A 24,164-nucleotide genomic window follows, 5' to 3' on the forward strand; every position below is an offset into this window, starting at 1 on the left:
ACTCTTAGTATAGCCGTACTCTTAGTATAGCCGTACTCTTAGTATAGCCGTACTCTTAGTATAAAATCTTAGTATAGCCTACTCTTTACTATATACATACTCTTAGTATAAAATCTTAGTATAGCCTACTCTTAGTAAACTCATTAGGTTTTAGTCAGTAATAAGTTAGCTTTGTGTATGCAGATGAAAGGTACATGTGGGGATAGGTGGGTAAAAGGTACACTCTGCAATATGATATCATACGAAGCGGGGCCACTTCCCGCATACAGACGTCAACAACAACTAAACTCTTCACAAAGTGGGCATGCCTCAAAGGAGTGCATAAATTGTAAAAAGCTAATAGTGTCAGTCTTAGCAGATTTGAATTCAGTTGTCTGTAAACAGGAAGTTGTCTCCAGCGCTGGATGATGACAACATATTGATGAGCGTACCTTTAAGATAGGTTTGGATAATGTGGTGTGATAGAGAGATGGAAAGTTAAGCAATGGCAATTTAGGGTAATGTTGAATAGACTGAGGGTTTCCGGTTACCATGGTAACCATTTTAACATGTGCTCAAGCAGTATAGAAATGAGATTCTCCAGAAAAAAAGATGGTAACCGGTATTGATATAGTGCAGCATAGAGTAAGGAGAAATGGAGTTTAGGATCACCAAGTCTAATAAATAAAAAGGTTGGTTAGAAAATAGTAGAGGCGTTACAGGGTGGGATAGGTAAACACAGGGCAAAGTGAGCTAGCGCTTCTAGCTATCAAGGCATGAGGGAAACAAGATCAGGTCAGTTCAAGGGGTAGGCTAATACAGTTGGTTAGCAAGGGGTAAGCTAGGTTAGGCTAACATAGTTTAGCGTAGAGATGGTTGGGCAGTCTCATCAGGTAGCGTAAAGTAGCATAGGCAAAAACAGGATAGAGGCACACGTTAACTTAGCATAATGTAGGGTGGCATAGAGGAGAAACAATTAGCGTATTGCAGGGATAGTAGGAAGGTCACCAGGCATGAGCACAAGCTAGCGGGAAGGAGAAAGGAGAAAGACCAGAAAAAGATTGATGCTTACTTTGGAAAGTCGCTTGTGAGACTAGCATGCATGAGAAGAAGAACAAAGAAAATCAGAAAACAAAAACAAATAAACAGCAAACACCTAAGGCAGAAAAAATAAATCCATAAGAATTTCAAGTTAAAGACTTGGATTGTGAGTGGTTTTAACACGGTGCAGCTGGTGCAGAAACATAACAATGTCTGGAAAGTAAAACAGCGGAGTAACATGGCATGACAACCGACGGACAAGTCAATCCCTAAGAGTGGAAATGAGGCAAACATCACCATGGAATGGGATATGAAAAAGGTTGAGAAGAACCTTACGATGATACTTGACTAAGAAGCAGATTTTCAAAATCCACTACTGAGTGGCAGACAAACATTCTTCACACACGAACTTTGTCGATTTCATTCAGACAGCCCACACTGAAGTTCATTCTACAGTATATTCATTTCAACTGGGATGAAGTAATCGAGTTTACCATTTGTACCGAGATCTCTGCTGTTTCTTCTGTTGTGAGAGCGTGGATTACTTTTTAGCCCCAGTGGATCAGAAGGCCCAAAAGGCAAACAACTTTATTGTCCTGTGAAGATGTGATTAAAAGGCAGAGCAAATGTGTGAGGATATGCAGTGGGCGGCCAAGAGAGGCTATGTATTTGGGGCGTGTCCACACCTGCCCATTGGCCCCTGGTCCAGACCAGAGCATGGTTATTTCCCGAAGATTACAGGACTGAGATAGGGGGAAACCCTCCTTCAATGGAGATTTAAGAGCATGATAGGTATGTAATGTGGAGTATTTTGTGTGTGTCTGCACTGTGTACGATATGCATGCGTGTGTGTGTGTGTGTATGTGCGTTACTGCATAAATGTTCACCCCCTATACACAATTATGTTTTGTCCCATGTGCGTGTTATATCCAATGCATGTCTGGTCCAGGTGCATGGGCTCACCTTGGAGTTCTTGCCTCCACTGCTGCGTGTGGCGGAGTGTACCGACTGGCTGTAGGTGCGCTGCACCACCTGCTCTGGGGTGGAGGGGGACTTGTCCTTGTCAGAGGCGGGGTCCAAGTGGCCCTTCTCCACCATGTTCTCACCACTGTGCTCCAAGCTCTGCTGGGGTGTGGGCGAGCGAGAGCGATGGCGCAGGATGGGCGAGCAAGCAGGCGTGCTCCGGTTCGAATTGCTGGCAGTGCTGTCAGTGAGAGATGGAAAGAGAGGGAATGATTAAAATAATTGTTTAAACTCTGAGATACTCAGAGCACTTATGGGCTGAATGCTTGAGATCCAAATGTGTACTCCAGGGGTCCTCAACTACTATTTGAGAAGGTTCAGTCACACAGGGGTGTAAAAGGTAGGGATATGATCATTTATCAGCATAGTAACAAACCCCGACCTTGCAACCCCACACCCCTGTTGATGTCAGAGAGAACATTTAGCCTTTTTAAAAAGGTCATTTCCTGCAATTCTACACCTTTTGCCATGGGGTTAATTAAGAAGAAAATGTTGCAGTTTTAAAGCTAATTTCCAGAAATTCTACACATTTTCCATGTCTTATGTGTTCATATGATACCTGAGTGACTCAACAAAATCAACAGGGTCTAAAATTAACACCCACCACCTGCGGGTGGATTTTGACATTGGCGGGTAAGATGTCTATTTCAACAGCAATGTTGGTGGGTGGTCGGGGCTCCACAGTTTGAGCATTTCACTCGCATTTGCGGGAAAAAAAGTCAAGTATGATCACATTTATCGTCAAATAAATGCTGTGGTAGCCATTTTCAAAGTTTCGTATATAACCTATTCCACCTTGCACTGCAATACAGCCTGGCTAGGGGCTGTGCGCATGTGAAGAGCTGAGTGAAAGATTCATTTTTAGATGCACTGCGCACAGGAATAAAAGTTTGTCTAATTTACTTGAAACAAAAATTTACTGAAATGAGAATTTGTCCTTGTGTTTCTTGGCTATTTACATTGTTTTGTTCAGAAGCTAGGTTGTTTTTCTATGTTTGAGTTTCAACTGCTAGGGAAGAGAAGACAACACTTCTACTAGTCAATCTCACAGGTACAAACATGACTTGAGTCGTGATATTTTGTATAAAAGACCGGTCACAAACATTAGTTACTTCTTACTAGTAATTCATGTACTGTTTTAGAAATATTACAAAGCATTACAAAGCTTATCTGTTAATTTGTGGTTTGTTGGTGTAATTTAAGCAGCAAAAAATATTTGGCTGGTAGACCAAAAAGTTAATTTCATGCCCTAATAATCAATGTGGGCTAGTGGTTGATCAACTGGACATTTGACAGGTTATAAATAGCTCTCTAAGGTCTGCCAGTGAATGACATAAGAGGAAAACTGCCCATGCACTAACACATAACAAAATTACACCTTATGCATTCTACTATTACAACTCTAAACAGCAGAAAAAAAAGTGTTTCTGGACCCGGACCGTGCTCCTCCTGTTGAGTACAGTATGGCTGGTGTACTCAATTAAACAAATAGAAGTCTTGACATGATGCATGATTTACAAAGACCCTATAAAAAACATCCACTCCATTGCAAGTTACGTTGTTTGACCATCAGACAATTTAAGATAGCAGGAACCTCCCCAATGACAATGTGTTCACTTCCTCCAGAGGGCCAGATTAGTCTTTGATTCAGAGCACATCAATGAGGCACTGTCTCTGCCCTTGACGAGAGAGGACAATGTATTGACTAACTGATTTCCTATCCAGACTAGAGTGTCTACTCTGCAGGGCACGTATTCATAAAGCGTCTCAAGAGTAGGAATGCTGATTGAGGATCAGTTTGCCTTTTTAAAATCAATGAATAAGAGAAGGGATCTGATTCTAGATCAGGACTCTAATATATTTTATGAACACGGACCCAGAACTTCAGGTCTAAGTGCTGGCAGATTCAACAGATGTACTTCATTTGATATCAGTTAACTGAGGCTCTTTTGGCCATGTTGGTGTAGCTCAGTGGAGAGAACACTAACTTCACTCAACCCTCTTCATGGTTGGTGAGAGAACAGCAGCTCTGCTGCAGGTGTTGGCGCCCCCTCTCACTCTATCCCAACAGTAAGCTCCCATGGAGTGTACCCTGTGGAGTGTCCTGCCATCAGCTTTCACACACTATTTTCCTCTCTCTCTCACTCCTCCCATCTCTTTCTCCACAATTCACTTTCTACATCACCCAAGGGCTTTGGGTGAAGACTATTATTTAAGCAGAGTTTGTGTGTGTGTGTCAGGCTGGAAAAGCAAACAGATTCCAACAAAGAGAGAGGGAGGTCATAGGACATCCTAGACAGCTACAATATGATAAATTATAGTGCCATTTTACTATTGAGGCATGCGTTTATGCTTGTTAAATTGCTGGGTCATTGCACACACACACAACGCTTCAGTAATACTCCCTAATTCACTCGAGACATCTAACTTGCATTCAGTAGATTACAGCTTATTGGTGGAACTTTGATCTGCTATGGGCAACATTACAGGCATAGACAAAAACACACAGGTGTGTCTCGACTAGCTCCAGCAGGTGAGAGTGATATTATTGAAACAGTACCCACCTGGTTGGAAGTGATTGTATAATACATTCTGTGTGTGTGTGTGTGTGCTGTTGCCTTACATAAGGGATGGTGGGAGGATGTGTGTACAGTGCCTCACCCTCTCATCTATCATTTCATTACTCTATCCATCCTTATCTGGTCTATTTCAGGCTACACACAGGAAGACTGCTTGATACACCATACTGGGATGCTTATTATAGCTGGGTAGGAGGACGAGGGTGTGTGTACCTGTGCATCTTCTCAAGGGTGTTATCATCAGTAAAAAACTATCTTAGATCAGTGTCTAGAAACAACAATGTCCTGGCATCCATTAGCAGTCATTACACATCCGCTTTGTGGCTTGACAGCACTCAGATGAGGACACTTATTCACCTGCTATACAGGTGAAGCCCATTTCATAAATCTCAGGTTGAGCCTACTAGCATCTGTGTCTTTATACAATGGTAAAATGCAGAACATATTTTGACACTGAACCCAAATTCCACTGGAGAGGGAGAAGTGGAGGTCAACTGTTGCTATGCTTACTGACGTCAAACGGCACTATCGTTGACACAGGTCAAGCTACTCTTCATATGGTCATACTCCTGTTCTTGAAAACAAGAGCCCAGCAGCACAGGTTACACTTCTAATAACACTGAAAAGGGTGAAACGATGGATTATGTTTCAGGTTATTCTGTGACAAAACAGAGTCATTGTATGTAGTCATTGTAAGTGGGATGGATCAATTGAGGCATGCAAAGACAGATGTCATGCTTAAAACATCACAACTAAAGGAAGGGAAATGTGTAAAGATAATCATGGTGCATGCATCAAATAATTGCTACAATACAGACAGCTTAGATATGCTCATAAATGAAGGTGATATGAATACGGAATGATGGATGCATCTTGCAGCCAGCATTCCTGAATCTTAATATCTCTCTCCTCTCATTTTCTTTCTGTAGCGATCATGGTTATCCATTGGCTATTCAAATGATTGGTTGTTAGCATTAGCGTGCTACAGAATACTAAGGCTCCGAGTCACTCACTTTGATTATACTCTGCTTAACATGCATCGACCCTAAAGCCAGACAGTTAAGCTTAAACAGTTTGGGCATTCATGCAAGACATCCCTGATGTTTCCGTATAGCCAATGTACATTAGCATCTTCACCTTGCACTGTACAGTATACATGAACAGGAGGGGGGCTAACATGGCTAATTAGCTCACGCTAGGTTAATGCTAATCAGAGCGTCCGATAACGGAGGAGACAGGTTACCTTGTTAGTCGAAGTGCTGGGAATGGAGAAAAAAAAAAAAAACATTGCCAGCACGTCTACAGACGAGATAACCGGTCTCCTCCGTCATCGGATGCTCTGATAAGCATTAGCCTAAACTAATTAGCCCTCCTATTAATTTCTACTAGACAGTGCAAGGTGAGGATGCGAATGTGAATTACCCCTGAAGCAGTGATAAGAACTAACCTGGTAGCCATGAAGGACTCAACCCGCCTGTTGGCTTCCACCTGCTTCATTCATCCATTTACTCAGTGACCAGCACGAGAAGGGGAGGCAGAGGAGATGGGGGGGATGCCTTCCGTTGCATCCCAGACAGGGGTTCGTGTGTGGGGTCTGGGTTAGACACGACCGTCTAGCCCTCCGATACCACTCGCATACAGGCTTTCGGAGCACACCCTCTCTCAAACAGACATCGTGATGGCCTCCCTCTCTTGCTCCCTCTTTCCCTCTCGCTGTCTTTCCCTCTCTCTGCAGTGATTCACGGGCACGTTATTCGGCTACTGCAAAGCCTCCTCTTTTCCTTCTTCCCTTCTCTCTATCCTTCCTTGGCTTCTTGTTCGCTCTTCCCGTTCTCCCTGCTTCCGTTACATGTCTTCCCCTTCCCTCTCTCCCTCTCTATGGTGTAGGTGATGCTGAAGCTGGGGAGAGATGGCTGCCGATGCTAGCTGCTTTGCATAATGGCTTCTGCATGGTGCAGCACTGTTCCGGAGGCCGGCTCGTCAATTATTCAGGCTGTTCATGAATGGAGCCGCACTGGCTGACGTCACCTAACTCTCGCTGTCAGCCCATCCGCCCCTCCCCCCAAACACACACACACACACACACACACACACACACACACACCAACAACAACAACCTCTCCTCTCAGTCTGTCTCTCACACGCATGCGAGATCCCACGCATACACCTGCAAGAATTCACGCGCACACATCAAACCCTCACTTCTCTCACTTACACTTTTGCACCATTAACACCCTGGTTTGCCAGTTTATTCCTCTATTGTTAGGAAACAATGTTTTTTGTGGAGGGCGATATACTCCAGCTATGACATGTTATTTTGTTCCGATACAAAAACGTTTATTTGTGGAAAATATCAAATCAGGCCTTCAGGCTTTGGTTTGCACAGTGATAGTGGAGAAAAAAAACAATATTCCTTTCACTACATGCTCAGATGAATATTCCATGAAACAGGGGGATAGAAAAAAAACAGGTTGGGAAGCAGAGGGAGGGAGGGAGAAGAGAGAGGGATGGATAGCAGTAGAGGCAAAGAGAAGGGTGGGGGGGGCATTTTGACACAACTCCCAACAAGCACACAGCTGGCTCTAAAGAGCGCCTGGCATCAGAACACACCGCAAGCTTTCCTTCATCCCGCTATCCCCTCATCCTCCCCGGCCCATAAGACATGAAAGGAGAGAGGGGGGACAGTGCAAAGTAAGATAAACAAACAATTTTACTCGGAAATGAGACTGACAGGGTTATCAGAAAGATTGCGCCGTGACCTTTAATTGATCTATGACCGTAGGTGCTGTCTGACAAGTGCCATACTACACCTACCACTCTACGACCCTGTTCAAGTCTTAATAATTGCAGGAAGGAAGCAGGGCTGCAGTTTACAAGTTTTGGGACAGGGCATAGGACTCATGTTCATTAGGGCCCGCAATAGAAACAATTTAATAATGTTTTGTAACAGAAAACGAAATCAAGCATTTCTTATTGGACAAGTCCCTCCCCGTTCAGTCCACTTTCTTCCAACTGGTGCCTAATGATAATGACCCTGCTTTGGCTGATGTTGCTACCTGCAGAGATTCTAAGCCTGTGTTCCCTGGGGAAAAACAAGTTCCCAACACATTCCCAATCGATATTCTCCAATTTGCGCTGTCATCGGTGAATATACATTTCCTTCGCATGCTTATGTCAGCTCATTAAATCAACTCTAAACATGTTAATTTAATTACATACGTGATCAAGTATCATTTCAAAGGGCCTCAACATTAAATGAGGAATACATCTCCAGGTAATTCTGTTTTCTTTTCATCACATTCACAATGCAAGTTCTTTTGACTTTTTTGAAAATAAAAAAGCCAAGGGAAAACATTATGAAAGCCTACAGAAGCACAAAGAGATGTGTTATACTTAATTCTGTACTGGAGCCTAAAAACAAAAATATGGCACACTATGTTATGCTTCATTCAAAGTGCATAGCTTCAGCTTCCACATTACCAACCATTCACTGTGCCTTGTAGAGACTGTTTTCTGTTAAGTAACGCTGAATATGAATCCCCACGGGACTATTCTGCTGATTGCACATAGCACTATGTGGCCTGAGCCAAAAGCAACCAATCAGACCTCAGCGCACAGCACACTGAACCAAATCGTCATATCCGAGAGCACCTAACTGCTGAGTGAGCCAAAATGTAGCCAATCGGGGGCTGTGAAGGTGTAGCCTATATAATGTAGATGGGGAGGTTTTCAATGCAGACATACGCTCTCTACTTTAGCTGTGATATAGTGAACTGTGTGATGACTTTACTTGTAGAAGATAAAGTGTCTGGGGTACACACAGATTCTTCTCCCTGTGGTAGTTGGGCTCGTCTGCCATTTTAGAAAACACCAAGCCATCATTTCTTTGACGTTACCCTGGGAGAATCACTGTAATAAAGCAAGTTCATAGACAGAGCCATTCTTATTTTACAGGGTAAATTCATGTGAATTCAATCCCTTTTGACAGCATCCCGTAGGATTTAAACAAAACGTTCCATACGTTTTCCCATGGAAGAAATGGCTGAAAATGACTTTTTGGACCCGAATGCCAAAGGAGATAGAAGTGCTCAAAGTTGACCCATTTTGCACACCCCACCATTCCATGAGAAATCATTGGAAAAAATAAACAGTTGAGTTTGATACAATTTAAAAACGTAAAGTTTTTTTAAAATTGTTGTTTATATATATACATATATATATATATACATTTTTTTTAAATATTCAATTATTTAAACATGTATGAACTTGATTTTTTAAATATGTGCATATTTTGTAGCTTAGACGCTATTTAATATTTGTTCAAATGTAAACTTTCAAATGGTACCACAAAGATGGTTGGAGGTCCACACATCAGAGAATGTTGACACGCACACACACACACACACACACACACACACACACACACACACGTCAGCGCAGTAGATCCAGCTCAGAAGCCTAGCTCATGAGCTCCATCAGCAGCCAATTGAAATTTGGAATAGAAAATGAATGTGTTTATGCAAGAATGTTAGTGCATTCAATCGCATCGAACCGAAACGCATCGATTCGTTCTCTAATCAAACCGAATCGCACAGAATCGTTTCAAACAAAACACATCGTTCCTGTATCATATCGGGGCCCATGTACCTAGATGCGTATCGAATTGTCTTAAAAGGGAAAGATGCACATCCCAAATAGATAACCATATCTGTGTCTTCTCTGCTTCCCTGCAGGAGGTTGATTAAATCAGAGAGACACAAAGAGGACAACATGGCTAAGAGTGAAGTATTGTAACGTTTCAATCAAGGATTGTTATGGCAGTGGAAAAAAAAACATCTGACAGAAAAGGTATTATTCCATACCTAGATAGAAAAGCAATCTAGATATGGAATAGGTAATATTGATGGCGATATCCTCAGTCATTTAATATATATAGAACTGTCAAGGGACAGTTTCCCAGACCCGGATTAAGCCTACTCCTGGACTTAAAAGCAAGCTCCTTTTGAAGAATCATTTTATAGTCCAGGATTCAGCTTAACATTGGCTTTAAGACCAATAGAATAATCAAGTTGCTTCATTGTAGACAAAAAAACAGGACTAACAATATGGTGGAATGTTGGCCTTACATGCCTTGTCAGTTGACAAAAACATGCACACACAGAGAAAAATCCATGCGGTGCCATTTTTAGACAGCAAACAGCTGACATCTGTTCAATGACCCCTCTGTCTCTTGTCCTATCAATTCTATTCAATGACCACACAGCAGAGCCAACACAACAAGGTCAAACGGCTCTGAACTGATTGGTAGACAAATAGTCTAAAGTTGCCAAACCTCCAAAATCACATCGTGTCACGCCTCCCTTGGAGGTCTGGAGAATGTATTGAAAAAAACAGTTTGAATGCTGGGATCCAGCGGACCAGCAAGATTTTGATTGGATGTTACATTTCAAGAAGTGATAACACCTTTGATTGGGATCTGTTTCCCCAAAGGTGTTATCACGTGCTCCACTAAGGCAGTTATTTATCTTATAACTTGTCCTTGTGGTAAAAATTATGTGGGTAAAACAAAGCGCAAATTAAAAGTACGAATCTCGGAGCACCATTAGGTGCAAAAACTTGACATACCCAGTTGGGGCCCACTTTTTGGAAGCGAACCACTCGATTTCATCCCTATGTTATATAGGCATCGAACATGTCACTCTCCCTAGGAGAGGGGGTGACCTCGACACTTTATTGTTAAAACGAGAGGCTGCCTGGATCTTTAATTTAAAGACCCTCGTTCCATTTGGTCTCAACGTGGACTTTGATCTGAAGCCATTCTTGTGATTATTGTTATGTTGCTATTCATTGTAAATGTTTATAGGCCCATATAGCCAAATTGTATCTATGATCGTATGCTCTGATTCATGTTTTTTGTATTTTTTAAATCTGCGAAATAACCAACGATATCAGACCACACCCGGCCATGATTACAGACACCTGTGTGTGTCCTTTGACACTATATAAACTAGTGACCCGCAATGTTTGTCATTATACACTGATGAAGTCTGTTGAAACGTTGGATATTGGGTTATTCAATTGTTGCATCTGAGCTCCTAGAGTGTGCGGCTCTCCTTTAATTTTGTTCTACTTCGCCATCCAGCACCTCGCCTAAACAGGTGTTCTACTTCGCCATCCAGCACCTCGCCTAAACAGGTGTTCTACTTCGCCATCCAGCACCTCGCCTAAACAGGTGTTCTACTTCGCCATCCAGCACCTCGCCTAAACAGGTGTTCTACTTCGCCATCCAGCACCTCGCCTAAACAGGTGTTCTACTTCGCCATCCAGCACCTCGCCTAAACAGGTGTGCGTTTCTTTCGCCTCCAGATTGTATTCTCAAATGAACATTTCATTTTTGTCTAGTTGTAAGATCTCAAATCTGTTTTATTTGATTGTCACTCTCTCTCAGTATATCAGCTACGGTATGTGAATCCATTTAGCAGCTTATCATATGGCATGCATTGCCAATGCAGCCATAGACCTACAGTTTGAGGGCATTACTGGCCTTAAGGGTATCTGAAGCAGAGAATAGCTTATTTTCACACATTGTTTACATGTTGAGCTATTTGTTCTCAATTAAAAATTATACCAGTAGACAATGTACACTGAACAAAAATATAAATAAAACATGTAGTGTTGTTCATGTTTCCAGAGCTGAAATAAAAGATCCCAGACATTTTCCATACGCACAAAACACTTATTTCTCAAAAATGTTGTGCACAAATTTATTTACATTCCTTTTAGTGAGCATTTCTCCTTTGCCAAGATAATCCATCCACCTGACAGGTGCGGCATATCAAGAAGCTGATTAAACAGCATGATCATAACACAGGTGCACCTTGTGCTGGTGACAATAGAGTACCACAGTATGATTCATAATGCCCATAAAACCTAGTGGTCAAACAGGGAAATGGTTCCAATCGTTTTCCCAATACTCATTTCTCCCATAGGGAATTTTAGATGCACTTAAATAACGGCTGTGTTTTGTGTAGGCTTACCCTGGTGTGCATGTGTAAATCTCTCTAGGACAAGGTGACTTTTAACAATATACTCGTTTCTATTTACCACAAAAATGAAATGGTAATTAGCAGATAATGATAAAGAACTACAAACACCATGATGATCTGGAAGAGACTGCCGAATCGAGGCAAAGGTAAGAATCTCTGGATTAACTATCTAATGTTAGCTAAATTTAGTAATGAATAAATTGGATACAATACTTTAAATTGACAATTCTGTGAACGGTCTTGTGCAAGTTTTAAATTGACAATACCTGTTAGCAAAGGTGTCAGCTAGATATGACATGCAGGAGCTTGCAGGGATTTGTAGTCTTGCATGATTTTCAATTTGAGAGTAAATAGAGGAGAATATACAGTTGAAGTCAGAAGTTTACATACACCGTAGCCAAATACATTTAAACTCAGTTTTTCACAATTCCTGACATTTAATCCTGGTAAAAATTCCCTGTCTCAGGTAAGTTAGGGTGACTACTTTGTTTTAATGTGAAATGTCAGAATAATAGTAGAGAGAATGATTTATTTCAGCTTTTATGTCTTTCATCACATTTCCACTGGGTCAGAAGTAAACATACACTCAATTAGTATTTGGTAGCATAGCCTTCAATTTGTTGAACTTGGGTCAAACGTTTTGGGTAGCCTTCCCACAATAAGTTGGGTGAATTTTGGCCCATTCCTCCTGACAGAGCTGGTGTAACTTAGTCAGGTTTGTAGGCATCCTTGCTCGCACACACTTTTTCAGTTCTGCCCACAACTTTTCTATGGGATTGAGGTCAGGGCTTTGTGATGGCCACTCCAATACCTTGACTTTGTTGTCTTAAGCCATTTTGCCACAACTTTGGAAGTATGCTTGGGGTCATTGTTCATTTGGAAGACCCATTTGCGACCAAGCTTTAACTTCCTGACTGTTGTCTTGAGACGTTGCTTCAATATATACACATAATTTTCCACATGGTGCCATCTATTTTGTGAAGTGCACCAGTCTCTCCTGCAGCAAAACATCCCCACAACATGATGCTGCCAGCCCTGTGCTTTATTGTTGGGATGGTGTTCTTCGGTTTGCAAGCCTCCCCTTTTTTCCTCCAAACATAACGATGGTCATCATGGCCAAACAGGTCTGTTATTGTTTTATCAGACCAGAGGACATTTCTCCAAAAAGTACGATATTTGTCCCCATGTGCAGTTGCAAACCGTAGTCTGGCTTTTTTATGGTGGTTTTGGAGCAGTGGCTTCTTCCTTTCTGAGCGGCCTTTCAGGTTATGTCTATATAGGACTCGTTTAACTGTGGATATAGATAATGTTGTACCTGTTTCCTCCAGCATCTTCACAAGGTCCTTTGCTGTTGTTCTGAGATTGATTTGCACTTTTCGCACCAAAGTATGTTCATCTCTAGGAGACGGAACACATCTTCTTCCTGAGTGGTATGACGGCTGCGTGATCCCATGGTGTTTATACTTACATACTATTGTTTGTACAGGTGAACGTGGTACCTTCAGGCATTTGGAAATTGCTCCCAAGGATGAACCAGACTTGTGGAAGTCTACAATTTTTTTTCTGAGGTCTTGGCTTATTTCTTTTGATTTTCCCATTTTCCCACTAAGTTCGAAGGTAGGCCTTGAAATACATCCACAGGTACACCTACAATTGACTCAAATTACGTCCATTAGCCTATCAGCTTTAGCTCATTTCGAAATAACAGAAATGCTGTGTGAACCAGTGTGCTGTAAAAATGTCTTGTCACCAGTGCTTGTTTTTTATCCTCACACACTGTTGCTCCCACAGCACTAATCTGGTGAGCAGCTTTGTAACTCCGTCCAAGCAAGGCATTTGGTTGGTTTGAATTTTTCTGAGGCGTCACTGATTTACACCGGGTTCTTACCCATCTTTAGCTGATTTCTGCCATGGAGCTTCCCATTTTAGGGAATGTGGAGTGTGTGTGCATGCGTGCGCATCGTCAAAATGTACGGTATGGTTCTATGCAGACCCATTAATATACCGTTAAAGAACCGTTTAGAAATTACTGCACTTTTTGTACATAGTACCCCCCATGTAAGGGGACCAAAAGTATTGGGATAAATTCCCTTATGTGAATTAAACTATGAAAAAAGTATTTGGTCCCATATTCATACGATGCAATGACTACAGTGCCTTGCGAAAGTATTCGGCCCCCTTGAACTTTGCGACCTTTTGCCACATTTCAGGCTTCAAACATAAAGATATAAAACTGTATTTTTTTGTGAAGAATCAACAACAAGTGGGACACAATCATGAAGTGGAACAACATTTATTGGATATTTCAAACTTTTTTAACAAATCAAAAACTGAAAAATTGGGCGTGCAAAATTATTCAGCCCCTTTACTTTCAGAGCAGCAAACTCTCTCCAGAAGTTCAGTGAGGATCTCTGAATGATCCAATGTTGACCTAAATGACTAATGATGATAAATACAATCCACCTGTGTGTAATCAAGTCTCCGTATAAATGCACCTGCACTGTGATAGTCTCAGAGGTCCATTAAAAGCGCAGAGAGCATCATGAAGAACAAGGAACACACCAGGCAGGTCCGAGATACTGTTGTGAAGAAGTTTAAAGCCGGATTTGGATACAAAAAGATTTCCCAAGCTTTAAACATCCCAAGGAGCACTGTGCAAGCGATAATATTGAAATGGAAGGAGTATCAGACCACTGCAAATCTACCAAGACCTGGCCGTCCCTCTAAACTTTCAGCTCATACAAGGAGAAGACTGATCAGAGATGCAGCCAAGAGGCCCATGATCACTCTGGATGAACTGCAGAGATCTACAGCTGAGGTGGGAGACTCTGTCCATAGGACAACAATCAGTCGTATATTGCACAAATCTGGCCTTTATGGAAGAGTGGCAAGAAGAAAGCCATTTCTTAAAGATATCCATAAAAAGTGTCGTTTAAAGTTTGCCACAAGCCACCTGGGAGACACACCAAACATGTGGAAGAAGGTGCTCTGGTCAGATGAAACCAAAATTGAACTTTTTGGCAACAATGCAAAACGTTATGTTTGCCGTAAAAGCAACACAGCTGAACACACCATCCCCACTGTCAAACATGGTGGTGGCAGCATCATGGTTTGGGCCTGCTTTTCTTCAGCAGGGACAGGGAAGATGGTTAAAATTGATGGGAAGATGGATGGAGGCAAATACAGGACCATTCTGGAAGAAAACCTGATGGAGTCTGCAAAAGACCTGAGACTGGGACGGAGATTTGTCTTCCAACAAGACAATGATCCAAAACATAAAGCAAAATCTACAATGGAATGGTTCAAAAATAAACATATCCAGGTGTTAGAATGGCCAAGTCAAAGTCCAGACCTGAATCCAATCGAGAATCTGTGGAAAGAACTGAAAACTGCTGTTCACAAATGCTCTCCATCCAACCTCACTGAGCTCGAGCTGTTTTGCAAGGAGGAATGGGAAACAATTTCAGTCTCTCGATGTGCAAAACTGATAGAGACATACCCCAAGCGACTTACAGCTGTAATCGCAGCAAAAGGTGGCGCTACAAAGTATTAACTTAAGGGGGCTGAATAATTTTGCACGCCCAATTTTTCAGTTTTTGATTTGTTAAAAAAGTTTGAAATATCCAATAAATGTCGTTCCACTTCATGATTGTGTCCCACTTGTTGTTGATTCTTCACAAAAAAAATACAGTTTTATATCTTTATGTTTGAAGCCTGAAATGTGGCAAAAGGTCGCAAAGTTCAAGGGGGCCGAATACTTTCGCAAGGCACTGTATATCAAGTTTGTGACTCTACAAATTTGTTGGTTGTATTTGCTGCTCGTTTTGGTTTTGTTTCAGATTATTTTGCGCCCAATAGGAATTAAATTATAAATAACATGTCATTTTGGAGTCACTTTTACTGAAAATAAGAATGGAATATGTTTCTAAACACTTCTGCATGAATATGGATGCTACAATGATTACGGAAAATCTTGAATGATTTGTGAATAATGGTGAGTGAGAAAGTTTCAGACACAAACACCATACCCCCAGGACATGCTGACCTCGTAAACATTACAATAATGGGGGGGTAGGTTTTTTGGGGGGTACGATATTTGTGCATCTTTAACTTGGCTGCAAGTATATCTGGCAGAAAGACAATAACCCCAAGCACAAAGAAATGGTTAATTGACCACAAACTCAACCTTTTGCAATGGCCATCTTCATCTCTGGACTTGAACCCCATTGAACCCCATTGAAAACCTGTGGTTTGAATTGAAGAGGGCAGTCTATAAGTACAGACAAAGGATATCAAAGATCTGGAAAGATTCTGTATGAAGGAAAAAAAGTATTACTGGTTAAACAAAATCTTTCTCTGAGCAATTGTATTAGTATAAAATAAGGTAATTGTCAAAATGTTTGGAGCATACAATATAGTTCAGTATTTGTATCATTTATTTTATACAGTCATTTTTGCTCATCTTTATCAATGCTGACAATTTCAGATGTGACCATGTGCACACATGCACATCATACAGTGTACACACTAGTGCAAGGAAATTCACAAATACATGTACACCCACACGTCAACTGTTCTCTCTGCTGCTGCATAGCAAGCGGTACTGATGTACCAAGTCTGGAACCAACAGGACCCTGAACAGTTTCTACCATAAGTCATAAGACTGCTAAATAGTCCTGGTAGATATTTGGTTAACTATCTGCATTGACCCCCCTTTGCACTAACTATTTTGACTCATCACATACGCTGCTGCTACTGCTCATCATCTATCCTGTTGCCAAGTCACTTTATCCCTACCTCTACGTACACATCTACCTCAATGACCTCGTACCCCTGCACATCGACTCTGTACTTGTATCCTGTGTATTTAGCCAAGGTATCGTTATTCATTGTGTATTTATTCCTTGTGTTATCATTTTCATTTAATTTTTCTCTCTGCATTGTTGGGAAGGTCCGTAAATAAGCATTTCACTGTTAATCTACACCTGTTGTTTACAAAGCATGTGACAAATACAATTTGATTTGATTTTGGGGTATTCAAAACAAGCGCACATCCTCAGATTCTGAGGAAGCAACGAGGGGAGAGGAGGGTTGAGGCACGGAGATCTAAAATTAAGTGGAGAAACTTCGGGACACTGTGGGAGAAAAAGATTGCTCAGAATGCCACTGACAGTGGTGTTACTGTTGTGTTCTCTTTGCCTGGCTAACCAGACTCCCTGCTCCGGCCAAATGCTATACCACGCCCACGGACGTTAGTTCCTCTCCGCAATGAGTCTGGATCAGAGAACCTCCCCAACCCTTCACCGAATGCAAACACATTCAGGGCCGTCTAATTGGTACAGAAACCGATGGGTTGGGCCAGAACACACGTGGGTAAATTCGAAAATTCGTAATTGGCTTTGATACTCTGATTGGTTAGAGACAATCCAATCGCTGATGACTTCGGTTTATACAATGCCCCTCACCACAAATGACTTCAATGATGGCATCAGGCTAGCGTTCTCTCTCTCCCTCACTCCCTTGTGTAACAATCAGTGGAGGCCAGCAATAACAATATATGACAGAGGCAGGAGGGAGACGCATTCACAAACACTGGAAACAGAGGTTCATCGAGGAGAATAGAATAGAGGAGAGGAGAACTGAGCAGAACCAATGAAAACCAAGGAGAACCGGGGAGAGGAAATGAGAAACAAGGACAGGAGAGATGAGGATAACTGAGAAAAAATGCAGGGAAAAGAAACTAGAAGAGTCTGATGAGAGGAGACACGAACCAATGAGAGGAGAGGAATATGATGCTCTCTTCAAGGCTGCCATATTATAAAGGGCTCAGTAAAAATCTCCCATCCTTGATGCCAGGAATGGACAGATGGTGTGAAAGAAAGAGAGAGAAGACGAAGGAAGGGAAGGATTGAGGAAATAGCAGGTCAGGGCAGGGAAGCACTCGGCTACTCCTCCTCCTAACCCTCATCATCTTCTTCCTCCTACCCCTATCATCAGTGTCTCCCAATAAAGACAGATATTAGTCTTACCAGGCGAGCTTGAAGCCCTTCATTAGTGCAGCGGTGAGCAGAAGCGTTGCTGTCCAATGCCCATAGCGAGGTCTCCCCACTCGGACGGCCAGTCATTCCTTGCCATGTTGAGTGGCAACAGGAGGGGTAGTCCCGGGACCCTAGGTCTGTCCGCAGGGCCCATGTGAGGGGGAGAAAGAGGGGAGCTTGCCCTGGCTCACAGAGAAACGGAGGAAGGAGAAGAGGAGCCAGCTAGCTCAAAATGCTATAATGCTAACACTAGTGCTGATAAAGCTGTCCTTTCCTGCTGCCTGTCCCAAACACTTTCAGCCTCATCTGTGTGTGTTTGTGGATGAGAGTTTGAGTGTGAGTGTGTGTGTGTGTGTGTGTGTGTGTGTGTGTGTGTGTGTGTGAGAGAGTACGGTGGTGGCAGCTGCTCACATGCAAACTCTCCCATATGCAGTAGACTCACTTACTCTCTCTCGCTCTGCAGATGAAAGCAAGAGCTGAGCCGCTTGCAGGGCTGAGAGACCTATTGGGCATGCTCCGTTCCTCTCACATCCAATCCAGCGAGCCCCCTCTTTCTCTCTATGAGTTTAGCTCCTCCCCCCAACAGAACAGTACTGTGGCGCCAACCTAACAGTACCTTTTCCCTCTCTATTTCACACACACACACTCTCTCATGTCTGTTAGAGTCAGACCCTCGGAGGGGATTACAGTGTGTGTGTGGCCACAAACTCCAGTATCCGTCAGTCCTAGCAGCTGGCTCTCTAATCTCTTAACGCGGGATAGATGGAGCACACTGCGTGTGTGTGTGTGTCGGTGTGGCTGTGAGAGAGAAAGATAATGTGTGTGTGTGTGAATGAAAATTAGAGAAACCTAATTGTACTGTTTTGTATATGCGTGTGCTTGTATGTGCCTGTGGCTGAGTCAATTTCCGGATTTCCAACTTCACATTTTCTCTTTGGTCAAGTCACATTCATTGTCACAGGTTGCCATATTTTGTCATCATTCTTGCCCTGGAGGGAAAACTGCAGAGTGGTCACTAGCTGGCAAAGCCACAAACTCATCAAATCTGATCATAAGCCTAACCTTCACCACAATGCTAATCCTAATGCTTAACCCTAACCACACTGCTAACCCTAACCACCCTGCTAACCCTAACCACACTGCTAAGCCACTGATATTGTAAGTCAGTATTCTAATTTATTGTAATTTATGGACCTCTTGGGTAACATTTAACTAAAGTAATGACACACGCAACTAACTAACATATTATATAGACAGGGGTAGTAAAATTATAGTCTGTGACACAATTTATGTTGTAACTTTTCGTAAATCAATGTCTGTGAGAAGGAGATGATTACCCTGTTCAAGTAAACACGCTGTATTTTGTACATGGTGCACACAATGCAATCCCCGTATCGTCTATAATAATACTACAGGCCATTTTCTTACAGCACGTGTGTCTAAGTTAAAGAAGCTATTTATATGCTATACTATTTATATGCTGTTTTTGTTTAAATCAACAGGAGCCTTAAGTGCCCATTTCATTTTCAGACTCCTTCCTCATTTGGGTTGAGCTCAGGGTCAAAAAATTAGCCTTGCTTTGCTCCCTACACTATACGTCCTGCTCCAGCACATTTTGGCAGCACGCCAACAGGGAAAAGGGGAAGGACTGAAGAGGGAGTTGGAGAGAGAGAGACGGAGGGAGGGAGTGGACACTGGCTGTCTCCCTTTCTCCCTTCCTCTCTCTTTCCTTCTCCCTCTCTTTCCTGCTACAGTCAAGTTTTGCAGAGTCACCTTACCCAAAATGCACTTGGGCCAAGGCTGGGTGTCACATGGCCAAGGACTGTTGTCATGGAAACCTCCCCTTAGACGCACGGGTAGTGCAACGATGACACAGGAATTCAAACCACTCAAAACCAATGACTTGTGTCACGTACATTCAGGTTTCTTGAATGCAAACCAATCCATCCTAATCTGGTAAAACACATAAAATATCAGTATGAGTGTTTCTAGTCTGGTCGATTCCACAGTATAGTAACAGAGAGGACTGCAACAGTGATGTGCCTATAGCCTACCATTTAATCACAGTGGTTACCTAAATAAAGTTGTCTTTTTGAACTTCAACCTTCCCCGAGTACCCCCTTACAAAACCGCACCACACGTTTGACTGCACTTTAATCAACAGAAAGTGGGTTTGAAAATGATTGTATTTTTTACACATTCATAATCGATTTGGATTAATTTAACATTGAAAAATGCTTTTTGACTGCATTTGAATAGCTTCTCAACACATCCAGTAGCAACATATTGATGACGTGAATGTCCCCAAAAAACTTTACACTGGTACTCAGACAAAGATGTATCACTACAATGTACCTGCTACAACTGACCAGTGTTGCATTTAGCCCTGGTAACACTAAAGTATTATTCTTACTATTTTTAGACAGAAGTGAAGAGAGGGGGAGACTTTGGGTCATTGAAAAGTGCTATATACACTGAGTATACCAAACATTAGGAAAACCTAATATTTGAAGAGGCATGGACTCCACAGGGATGCTGGACCATGTTGAATCCAATGCTTCCCACAGTTGTGTCAAGTTGGCTGGATGTCCTTTGGGTGGTGGACCATTCTTGATACTGTACACACAGGAAACTGTTGAGAGTGAATAACCCAGCAGCGTTACAGTTCTTGACACCTTCACACCAATGCACCTGGAACGTAATACCTGTTCAGAGGTACTTCAATATCCCTCTGAATGGCATACATACACAATCCATGCCTTAATTGTCTCAAAGCTTAAAAATCTCCTTAACCTGTCTCCTCCCCTTCATCTACACTAAACAAAAAAACAAGCATTTAGCTACACTTGCATTAACATCTGCTAACCATGTGTATGTGATAACATTTTATTTGAAGTGGATTTAACAAGTGACTTCAATAAGGGATCATAGCTTTAACCTGGATTCACCTGGTCAGTTTATGTCATGTGAAGAGCAAGTGTTCCTGTTTTGTATACTCAGTGTAAGTCCCATATATTATTATTACAAAACAACATACAGGGTTGAAAGAGAGAGACCTAAGTGCGGACCTGTGAATCGAACCCGTCTGACAGAACTGCGGTATGCCATGCAAGGTGTTCTAGCCGGCCTACATTGCTGCTGTATATTCACTGTAATTGTAGCTCTGGATGTGGGCCTGCTGATTTCCTGTGCTTGGTCTCTGGAGATGTGGCTGAGAACACTGTGGACCCAAGGCTCTCCTTACACACTTATGTACGTACGCATACAAACACACACACAGCTATTTCAGCACACACACACACACAGCTTCCTATGCTTGGAGCGGCGCAGCAGGGACACACACCAAGCCAGAGTTCAAAGGGCCAGGCCCCAGAGCGCCCACACACTGGCTATCAGTCCCCTCTATAACCTTATTTGGTATTTTTAGCCATGCTGCTTTATACCGGCCAACCAATGAGAGGGCGGCGAGGGAAGTCAGGTGACAGACGGGTGCCTGTCGGGCTGGGTTAGCATCAGAAACAGAGCCTCTAGGCTGTGGTGCTAATCCCTTAGCCTAGCATCTGCTCTTCTACAATCTGCACCGGACGAGCCTCCCATAGAAAGGTTGACACTGCTCCTGGGTGAAGTGTCCCTTAGGTACAGATCTAGGATTAGCCTTTCTTTACCTAAACCATTAGTGAGGGGAAACGCTAAACTAACACAAAATCAGCGTCTTCCCTCTACTCAGCAAGGCACACAGTTTCTCTCACGATGCCACCAACACAATATAGTGAGACTACCGAGACATTAGTAACTCAGCAAGACTATAATTAGCAACATAATTATATGCTATCTAGCACCTTAATCTAAATGAGCACAAAGTCAGGGGAGGAGAGGCTGAGGGAATTAATCTGAGATGGAAAGAGGAGTTTAGTGAAAGAAAGTGATGTGTGTGTGTGCTGAAATAGCTGCGTGTGTGTTTGTATGCGTGCGTACATGAACCGTTAACAGTTGGGAGTTTTAACTGTTACACCTTAAACCTTTTAGCTCTTGTCTGGCTGTAGTGGAGTGTGTGTGTGTGTGTGTGTGTGTGTGTGTAGGGGTTCAGATAACCCTGGTCTGCTGCATGCTGCAGTATGGTGGTGATGAATCATCAGATGTAATATGAATCCCCGCTACTGCTGTTACTGCTGCATCACTGAAGCAGCCTCTATCTCCTCAGATCAGAGCAGCAAACACCACTCTGACCTCTGAACAGAGATCCCTGAACAGATACGCGCGCTCAGACAAGCGCACACACACACACAAAGATGCATGCACACAAAAACCCCCCTCTCTCTGCAATCTTCATATGACAATTCCTTTTATTCGGTCTCACTCGTTTGTCCCATGTGGTTTGACTCTCAAGCCACGCTGCTCTTGCTTACAAATGAACAATACAGTTCTATTTTATTGAATTATATTCTGCACTGATCTGAAAAGAGGTGAAAGCAATCGGGAACGACTACTAGAAATCTGCTCTCACCTGTTCCATTTCTTAAGATAATTAATAACAAATAATTTGGGGGGGGGGGGGGTCCTATATTTATCCTGTCACAGAATTGCATTAGCATGTCATGGAAATGTGTTTCTTGCATACCCCAACTCCTCCTGAGACACCTGCAGAGAGTGGGCTCATGGCCAGGGTCACCATTCTCCAGCACCCTTGGAGCAATTTGGGTGAAGTGCCTTGTTCAAGGGCACAGAGACAGATTGTTTTCACTGTGATTTGATCCAGTGACCTGCCTCCAGATCAGGGCATATGAAGGAAAGGAGTCAAGGAAAGGAGTCGAGGAAAGCTACTTTACCCCTTTAACACTAGAATCACTAAATCAGGAATTCTACTTTACCCCTTTAACACTAGAACCACTAAAGCAGGCATTCTGACTGCTCATTCATGTATTTATTTTATGACATTTTTAAAGTCATGCTCCCCGCAGTCTTTGTCATTATTTGAATGGTTTAACCCCGTTGCCCCTCCTTCTCCCGACGGTAGGGCCTGCTCTGCTCATTCTCCCGACATTGGAAGGTGCAATGGCCAGTCGATAATCACCCCGATACTGAACCTAAACTAATTTCACACATATAACAAATGAAGTAAAGTATGATGGGGACGAATGGGTGAGTTGATGAGCGAGGGGAAACGGACAATGCATAACTACGTAGTAACCAGAATGAAGAACAGGGCGGGCCATTGTATTGGTATATTCTATTTATAATCTCAAAATGGTATGTACCCTATATCAGTCCACCCAATCAAAGCAGTTTCATCAGTCTACTCTGGCCTACTTGGAGTACACAGTGAGAGCGTGCGTGATTTAGAAGGGCAAGAAGACCAAGACGAATGGATGGATGCACATAATGAGTTAGCGTTGCTACAAGATCTGAAGGAAAATGACTCAGATGGCGGGGAGGAATTCAATCATGACATCTCTGATGATTATTCTTCTGATTCTGAGCCTCAGCCTGAATCTACACTTCCGAGGCCTAGTCATAAAAAAGCCAGAACGGTATGCCCGGGCCAACTACAAATGAGATGGTGAGACAGGAGAGAGGAAGGAACTACACCGTTTCAGAAAAGATCCACATTGGGCAGCAGGTGAGCAAGTTTCAGAGAATGTGGTGATGAGGCTTGTGGAACCTTATGCTGGCAAGGGGAGAAATATCACCATGGACAATTTCTTCACTTCACTGTCATTGCCGAACAAGTTGCTTGCAAATAAAACAATCCTAATCGGCACCATGAACAAAGCGAGATGGGAGCTCACCCTCTCTGCGCAAAATGCACTTGCACAGCTGTTTTACTCCACAACGGTGGTGAAGAATGACAAGACAACACTCACACTATACCAGTGCAAGGCAAGAAATAACATTTCTGTCGTTAGCACCATTTTTCCGACAGCTGCCATTGACAGGACATGAAGAGAAAAACTGATATTATTATGCACTACAACCAAACAAGTATTCAGAACCCTTGACCTTTTCCACTTTGTTACCATACAGCCTTTTTTCCCTCAATCTACACACAATATCCCATAATGATAAAGCAAAACATAAGTATTCAGACCGTTTGCTCAGTACTTTATTGAAGCACCTTTGGCAGCAAATACAGCCTCGAGTCTTCTTGGGTATGAAGCTACAAGCTTGGCACACCTGTATTTGGGGAGTTTTCCCATTCTTCTCTGCAGATCCTCTCAAGCTCTGTCAGGTTGTATGGGGAGCATCGCTGCACAGCTATTTTCAGGTCTCTGCAGAAACGTTTGATCGAATTAAAGTCCGGGCTCTGGCTGGGCCACTCAAGGACATTCAGAGACTTGTCCCGAAGCCACTCCTGTGTTGTCTTGGCTGTGTGCTTATGGTCGCCCCAGTCTGAGGTCCTGGGTGCTCTGGAGCAGAATTTCATCAAGGATCGCTCTGTACTTTGCTCCGTTCATCTTTCC

At 42.7% G+C, this 24,164-nt stretch overlaps 1 protein-coding gene across 7 annotated transcripts in view; it reads right to left on the reverse strand.

The window, feature by feature from the left end:
* The window catches only part of gramd1ba (GRAM domain containing 1Ba), a 135,541-nt gene that overhangs the window by 55,275 nt on the left and 56,102 nt on the right, over positions 1 to 24,164 (reverse strand). For 5 of the 7 annotated variants that reach the window (XM_021617608.2, XM_021617599.2, XM_036989803.1 and 2 more), the window contains one exon: positions 1,984 to 2,224. In XM_021617608.2, coding sequence (XP_021473283.1) covers positions 1,984 to 2,224 — 241 coding nt within the window. Of the gene's footprint in view, positions 1 to 1,983; positions 2,225 to 6,069; positions 6,674 to 17,697; positions 18,084 to 24,164 lie in introns of those variants that run through there. The other 2 variants (XM_021617605.2, XM_021617604.2) reach the window with 2 other exon arrangements.

This window comes from Oncorhynchus mykiss, chromosome 10 (genome assembly GCF_013265735.2).
Source record: "Oncorhynchus mykiss isolate Arlee chromosome 10, USDA_OmykA_1.1, whole genome shotgun sequence".
Taxonomy (NCBI): domain Eukaryota; kingdom Metazoa; phylum Chordata; class Actinopteri; order Salmoniformes; family Salmonidae; genus Oncorhynchus; species Oncorhynchus mykiss.